This window comes from Planococcus citri, chromosome 1 (assembly GCF_950023065.1).
Source record: "Planococcus citri chromosome 1, ihPlaCitr1.1, whole genome shotgun sequence".
Classification (NCBI taxonomy): domain Eukaryota; kingdom Metazoa; phylum Arthropoda; class Insecta; order Hemiptera; family Pseudococcidae; genus Planococcus; species Planococcus citri.
The window spans coordinates 70095939-70103831 of NC_088677.1; the positions used below are offsets into that span (position 1 = coordinate 70095939).

At 36.4% G+C, this 7893-nt stretch overlaps 1 protein-coding gene across 1 annotated transcript in view; it reads left to right on the plus strand.

The window, feature by feature from the left end:
• Positions 1-7029, plus strand: part of rk (rickets) — a 38009-nt gene extending 30980 nt beyond the window's left edge. The window contains exon 18 of the mRNA XM_065353002.1: positions 24-7029. Coding sequence (XP_065209074.1) covers positions 24-1591 — 1568 coding nt within the window. The 3' untranslated portion in view covers positions 1592-7029. The remainder of the gene's footprint in view (positions 1-23) is intronic.
• The last annotated feature ends 864 nt before the right edge of the window (positions 7030-7893 follow it).

A 7893-nucleotide genomic window follows, 5' to 3' on the forward strand; every position in this document is an offset into this window, starting at 1 on the left:
AATTTTCTCGACCATTGTTGCAGGTTTCCTGGCCGTAGTGGACGCTGGCACTTTGGGAGAATTCCGAATGTACGCGATCCGTTGGCAGCGCAGCGGCTGGTGCCAACTTTGCGGCATCTTCGCCGTATTCAGCTCCGAATTGTCGGTGTACACTTTGGCGGTCATCACGCTGGAGCGAAACTACGCCATTACTCACGCGATGCATCTGAACAAGCGTTTATCTCTGAAACACGCCAGTTACATAATGCTGATCGGTTGGAGTTTCGCGGTATTCACTTCTTTGATGCCTTTATTCGGCGTCAGTGATTACCGAAAGTACGCCACCTGTCTGCCTTTCGAAACGACCACCGGTCCTTGGAGCGTCACTTATGTGGTATTTCTGAACTTCATCAATGGCGTAGCCTTCCTGATACTGATGGGCTGCTACCTCAAGATGTACTGCGCGATTCGCGGATCTCAAGCTTGGAACTCGAACGATTCTCGAATCGCTAAGCGAATGGCGCTCTTGGTGTTCACCGATTTCCTGTGCTGGTCGCCCATAGCGTTCTTCTCGTTGACCGCCATCGCAGGATACCAGTTCGTCACCCTGGAGCAAGCCAAGGTCTTCACTGTGTTCGTGCTGCCATTGAACTCGTGCTGTAACCCCTTCCTGTACGCCATACTCACCAAACAGTTCAAGAAAGACTGCGTGCTCATCTGCAAGGCGATCGAGGAGTCTCGAGTGACCCGAGGCATAGGTCGATGCAGGCACAGCTCGAATTTCAGCAATCGCCAAACTCCAGCCAACACCAACAGCCTGGTGGACCGGTCTTCGAGGGACAACTATGTCCATGCGCAGCCCTGCACCTGCCAGACCAAGCTGCTGAACGAAAAGCATCACGCTGCCCTCCGCCAGCAACGTGACTGGAAGGAGTGGCTCGGCCATAAGCTGCGGGTGTACATTCTGTGCGATCGTGACGAGTCGGACGTCCGCCATATGATGCGATCCGACCAGTACGCCTATCAGATCGCTGAGATACAGCAAAAGCAGCACAAACGTGCCTCTTCCATGTCATCCAGCGAGAACTACAGCTCTTCCAGGTCCGATTCGTGGCGTCAAACTCATCACCATTGCGGTATACCGATGCGGCTGCTCGATCCGAAACGCAGAGCTCTGTCTTGGGTCGTCACTCGGAAAACCTCGCAGGATTCCAATTTATCCAGTTCTCGAAACGACAGCTCCGGCTCCGGTAACACCGCCAGCACCAGTTTATCGAGAATATCGCGATCCAGCGCCGGCGGCGGCGAAAGCAAACATCATCAGCATCACCAGCAGCAGCAACAACAACAGAAGCCAAAGCTGACCAGGCAATCGGCCATTGTCGACGAAGCAGATCTGCTCACATCTCCGGCTAAGTTGACTGTTCGGTTTCTCGCCACCATTCCATCGGCCACCGAAAACAGCGTGTTGCAGGAGGACGAAAATGGCACCGTTTACGCCATCTTGCACCCGTCTCCCGAACAAAGTCCGGATAACAGTCCCAGATCTTTGTCTCCGTCATCTCAAGTTCGATCTTTTTCGCCGATCGCAGAGAAAAGTAAAAGTAAATAATCGACCAAGATCGAATTTATAGAGAAAATATTGAATAACTGTTTTATCTCTGTCTTCCTCGCATACCATGATACCTGCGGTCAGTATCGGAGGGTAATGGTTTTAGTCAAGTTATCTATTCCGGGTATTTTTTTATATTATGTTTTTTTTTCATAGCTTTAAGTTGTTTTGGCGTTTCGCTCGTTTTCAATTTTTAAATTAGGTACACGATTTGTCCCAATATTCTAGCCCAAATGTATTACTCGCGTGTTTTTTCCCCAATTTTTACGACCTAGATAGGAAAATATGTCTACTCGTTCAAAAAATTGAAACGTCGAAGAACAAAAATAGTATGCAGTACTTGCTCTTGTAGGTACTTGTTATATTTTGCGAGTATGAAATTTGGCGCTATAGTTTCAAATTACATAATTTTTCACAGACTCTTCAAACGGCCTAAAAACTTGTGAAAAAGATACTCTCGGCAGCTGTGACGTTTGCTTTTACTACAATATTCTAATTATTTTGTTTCGTGTGTAAAACTATGTAGATGTATTACTTTATAGGCCTACGGTAGGTACTTTTTAGTAAATTGAGTATAATTAAGTACGTCCTGGTGTGAAATTTTCTGACGAAGTTTTGAAAACAATTATTAGTTCAGTGTTCGCGTTAAGAACTTATATTTCCAAAATGGCTGAGTCAATTTTTTTTCTGTTTTTCATAAATGAAATTTTTGCGGAAAATAGGGTCCAGGAGACAGATTACACCTTATATATTGCGTGTTCAAATAAACTGTATGGTCTTTCATCATCCCCGAGTTGTGCACCCTCAACAAAAATTCATACTTCCGTACCCGACAATACAATACATACCTAAGTACTATACTTAAATTATTTTTTAAATGCTGCTGGTTTTTGCTGTTTTTATAAGATTTCGAGTACAACCCCCGGCTTGTTTTGGGATACGAATACCGAAGTTGAAATTGCTTCGCGAAAAATGCAACGTGATGACGCGAGACGGTATCATTCCGTCATGTTTCGAGCTTGAACTTTCTTAGCTGTGATTTATTAGGATGGAGAGAGAGAAAAAGTCTTGGATTTTGACGAAAATCGATGAAAAAGTTTACACTTTGAGTGGGAGACTACCCATGAAAAATTTTGAGCCTTCTATAGCCACACTAGGGGCTAAGGTAGAGATTCTCAACATAATGGTAATTTTTGAAATAAAAGTGTTTTTAGCTATTTGGGGGGGGGGGGTACTGTTATACCTGTGAACCCCGATCCACTCCCATTTGAATTTTTCTTCATACCTCCACAAATATCAGTAGTGCTGCAAAAAGAGCTCCGAACATTCTTTTAATCCATCTTCATTTCACTCCGTTCAATTCACATGGTATACTGAGGGTCCTGAGGGAGAGTGGGGCGATTTTACCATTATACTTTGTCACTACGTTTTTTAATCAACATTTTTTAATACTCACTAGTCATTACCTAGAAAATGGCTGAACCGATTTCGATGAAACTTAAAATCTCACTAGGGCTGCAGGATTCCTGCAAAGTTGGTGCTAATACGACCCTCAATTTTTGGTGTATCAATCATAAACGAATTGATCAATTTTTAAGAACCATTCGCCAACGAATCGATCAGTTCTTTAATTTAAGAATCAATTCGTTCGTGAATGATTCACCAAAAATTGAGTAAATAAATCGATTCGTTCGCGAACGAGCCACTTATACGAACCAATTTGTTCGCGAATGATTCACTAAAAATTATTCAATTCGTTTGTGAATGATTCACCAAAAATTGAGTAAATGAATCGATTCGTTCGTGAATGAGTCACTTATACGATACAATTCGTTCGCGAATGATTCATCAAGAATTGAGTAATGGAGTCGATTCATTCGCAAACGAGTCACTTATACGAATCGATTCGTTCGCGAATGATTCACCTAGAAATCAATCAGTTTGTTCGATCGCCAATCGGTTGTGTTTGATTCGATTCGATTCACTTCGCTTGAAAAGAGATCAACTTCTATACAAATTTATCAAAAAAAAAAGTGAAATCATTTAAATATGTTTCATATTTTATCCTAAAAATGTATTTTTTGAAATAATTTTTAGCTGGTGAAAAGCGTGGGAAGTTTATTAAAGTTTGATTTTAGATTCAAAGACAGCATCAATTAACGAATGCATAATTTTTTTCAAGTCCAAGGACGATATTTTTTACATTTTAAATTACGTGTATTTTTGATCAACTGTCACACAACTTTTACGTTTATGAAATATTTTTCGAAATATTGCGATATTATTTGTTCAAAAGCCAAAAAAGTTTGCGGTAGGAAAATGTGAAAAAAATTCTCAAAATATGTATCTGAAATTTTTTTAAAAAAACAGAAAATTTTCAAATATTCATCGTGAAAATATTGATTGAAAAATACAACGAAATCTGCTCAAAAGTTTCTGAAAATAGGTATAGATATGATGAAAATTAACAAAAAGAAGCTGTTCAAAAACCACAAAAACATTCAAATCATCGTAAAACTTGTCAAAAGTTACCTCGAAGAACATAGTTCCAAATTGCGGAAATGTTTGAAGAGCGTTACAAACACTGCTCAAAAACGAATTTAATTGGTTTAAAATGTTTTGCCACAATACTCAGGATGTCCAACAAATCCAAGAGTCAAAATCAAAACTAAAGACCTTAAAAATACCTATAAAATGACATTTTAAAACTCAAAAAAGGACCAGTACTACCCCTTTCCCTCTCCCCTCTCCCAAAAATTATATTAATCACGAAAAAAAATTTCAAAAGTTTTCGATTTTTAAATTCATAGTTACCTTATCGAGAAAATAAAGAAACACATCAAGAACACTTTTCAAAGGGAGCTCAATTACTTTTTATGAGGAAAAAAGTACCATAATTTTCAGTAACCCTTTTGTTCAAAAAAGCAACCCAAATGATATGCTGCTCAAAATTCGAGAAAAAATTATTTTTTCGCGTTTTTTTTTCTAAGAATAGGGACTACTGGGCAAAAACAAGTCATTTTCCTAATCAGAGGGACGTGTTAGACACCCTGATTATAGAAGAAGAAAAAATTACGGAGCAGGACAAGTGATCAGAGGATCTGCATAGATGACAGTAGGTCTAGGTACCCAAAAAATGGTAAAAAAAACGTTTTTTTTCAAAACTGATACGAATTCGAGGACCCCTGACTCAGCACCCAGTGTAACTAGGGAGCTCAAAATTTTTCTGTGTATTCTCTCACTCAAAATCAACTTCCTCATCAATTTCTGTCAAAATCAAAGACGTTTTTTCCTTTCAAACCACCCTAATGTATGTATTCTTTTTTTGTAAGTACTGAGAGTACATTAGCAGAGTTTATACCGGCACAGATCTGAGTGGACTACCGGGAGAAAAAATTCGATTACAGTGTGTGAGAAGTATAAAAAGACCTCCTAATATAGATTTACTCGTTCGCATTGAGCTTGAAAAGGGATCGAAGCGATGCCCATGTTTGAAAATTCTAAAAAAAAAGAAAAAAGAAAGAAACACCCTTCTCCTTTTCTCACAGACCAGATAACTTGAAAAAGGATCAAATTATTTTACCAAATTAAAAAAAAATCTACTCTTTGTAGCCGATTCAACTCAAATTGAAAAACTGTTCGAATAGACTAATTCATTTAATTTTAAAAAAAGAATCGATGATTATTTTCAAAAAGTTCGATTCTGTGTCAACTCATTTTCTACTTTTTCCCCACATTAAAAAAAAATTACCCAATACGTGATTGAATTAGAAAACAAATTCAATGGTAAATTAAACTACTAAAAAAAGGAGTTGGAAAGAATCAAAAAGTGGTTCAAACTCCTTAAAAAAAATAAAGATAAACAATTCAAAGATCTTTCCTACTTATTTTTGAAAGAAATCTCAGAATTAGATTTGAAAAAAAAAACCTGCCCAACTCTGACAACCTCATTAGACCTCGTTTCTATCCCTCATGCAAGCTCAACGTGCCCACGAGTGAAATTTTTCAACGTCAATTTTTTTTTCCAGCCGTTTCACGAGGCGAATACAAAAAAATACGATATCGTGATTAACATTCGAACAATAACCAAATATGCGTGCATTTAACTTACAGTTATTGTTTCCGTTCGATATGGCCTGATCTATCGAAGAGCAGTACAATTTTTTTGCCTCAATATTGTATGAAATAATTGTACATCGCTCATTAATTATACCTATTGTGAATGCATTTATTCGTCTATTCATTTATACGTGTTTATATTTATATTTTACTTGTTTTTATTCATTTGTTCGTACATTCGTTTAAGGTATTTATTTTTTTTTTACTCATCTTATATGTACCTATACGTAAGTTTAAAAATTATACTATTTAAGCGTTATTCAAAATGTACCCTATACCTTGTTTTGTTGATTACCTATAATTTGTATTTGTTATAGAAAAGGTAGATATTATAAACTTTATTCATTTTGTTGATTTACCAGTCTATCCCTTATAATATTTTTGAATGCGAATTCACATTATTAAAGTACTGATTAGCTAAAGCTATTAAATTCCTGGAAGGTGAGGTGTAGGCGTTCAACTGAATAAGTAGGTACTTTGAATGTTACAGGGAATATCCATTATTTAAAATGCTTATTTGATAAAAATACTACCTATTTTTTTAAATGTAATTAGCATTTACTTTTTATATCTAAGGTACCAATAAAAAAAATTCTCGTTATTTGAAAAGGAGCAAAGTCTGTTGTGTTTTTTGTCAACGAGGTAAAGAAATAATTTCATTTTCATGCGAGAGTATAATTAATTTATCCGTCGCTATAAATTGTTTTCAATTGAATTTTTATTTTTGTGTGTTTTTCTATACATTTTTTTTTTCATTTGTACGTTTTAATTTTTGTACAATATTTATTCGTAATTTTGTATCGATGGCTGTGTTTGTATAATAAGCACTTTTTACGTGAAAGTTTGTTATGTTATTTCTCGAGTGTGTGGTTTCTTCTCGTAGGTTTAGTATTATTTAATTATAATGTTAATTTGTACCTACTGCCATAAGAAAATAATTGTACAACCTGAATTGCATTTGCTAACTACTACGTACAAAGTATTATAACAGGTATCTAATGGAAAGACGTATGCGAAAGAAAAAAAAAAGCTGGAAAAAATTTTAGTCTTCGTAAAGCATAGGTTGTTTTAAATTTCTTATAATACGAATGTGTATTGTTTGGTTTACCTACGTATTTGTTCCATTCACAAGGGGTACATCTTCTTAATGCTAAGCTATGAGCCTTTATTCGCTTAAACGCCTAAAAAAATATTATTTTATACTTAATAGTTCGTTAAGTGAGATGTTTACAGTAAACATTTTAATTTAAATTATTTATTTTCATAATATTGTTGACAATTTGTTTGAAAATACATGAATTTCAAAACTTAAAACTGTATTCTAATGATTATTTTATGTTCGTGGTGAGAAAAGTCGAATTCGAATGGTTTGAAAAAAAATCTCTAGAAACAGTGAAATATTCCAACCGCCCAAAAAATTGAGTGAAACAAAACGCAGTCCATGGGATACAATTCTCTGAATACATATTTCTCAAATTTTTACTACAATTCAGCAACTGTACATAGGTAGAGGTACAATAGAAGTATATCCACTTTACACAAAATGATGAAAACTGGTACGGCTGGTACAGAACTACCAGTACAATAGTCTATATGACAAGTAGCTGGAGACAAGGAGACGCATATGAATCAACCAGCACCCAGACATTTCATTAGAATTTGATTTACGAGTATTCTCGAAAAAAACACTGCCAGACAAAAATTTGAAAACAAGTATAAGATACCGCGGCCGGCACCGTGTAAATAATATTGAAAAAGCCTGTACGTGATTATCTGCAGAATACCTACCGTTTTCATTTTTGCTAAACAAGAAGAAAATTTACCAACAAAACGATTAGCAGCATGGGGCGTTCTTTTTTCGAAACCGATTTCGCATATGAATAGAACACGCGACTCGAACTGAGAGAATATTCACATGTAGCATTATTGGGATACCTGTGTCAAAATGACTTTTTCCTGGAAAATCGACAAATCGCTACCTACATATATGAATAATTGTTAAAGGGAATACGTTAACTGTCGAGGAGGCTAAATTACTCAAGATGTGTGAATTTGCATTATCTACAGTAGAATGTAAGTAGGTATGTATGGTATACATACGTGAATCGTAAAAGGGAATACTGTAAATGTCGAGGAGGCAAGCTTCTAACTTAGGCAAGTACATAATGTGATTTTTAATCAAG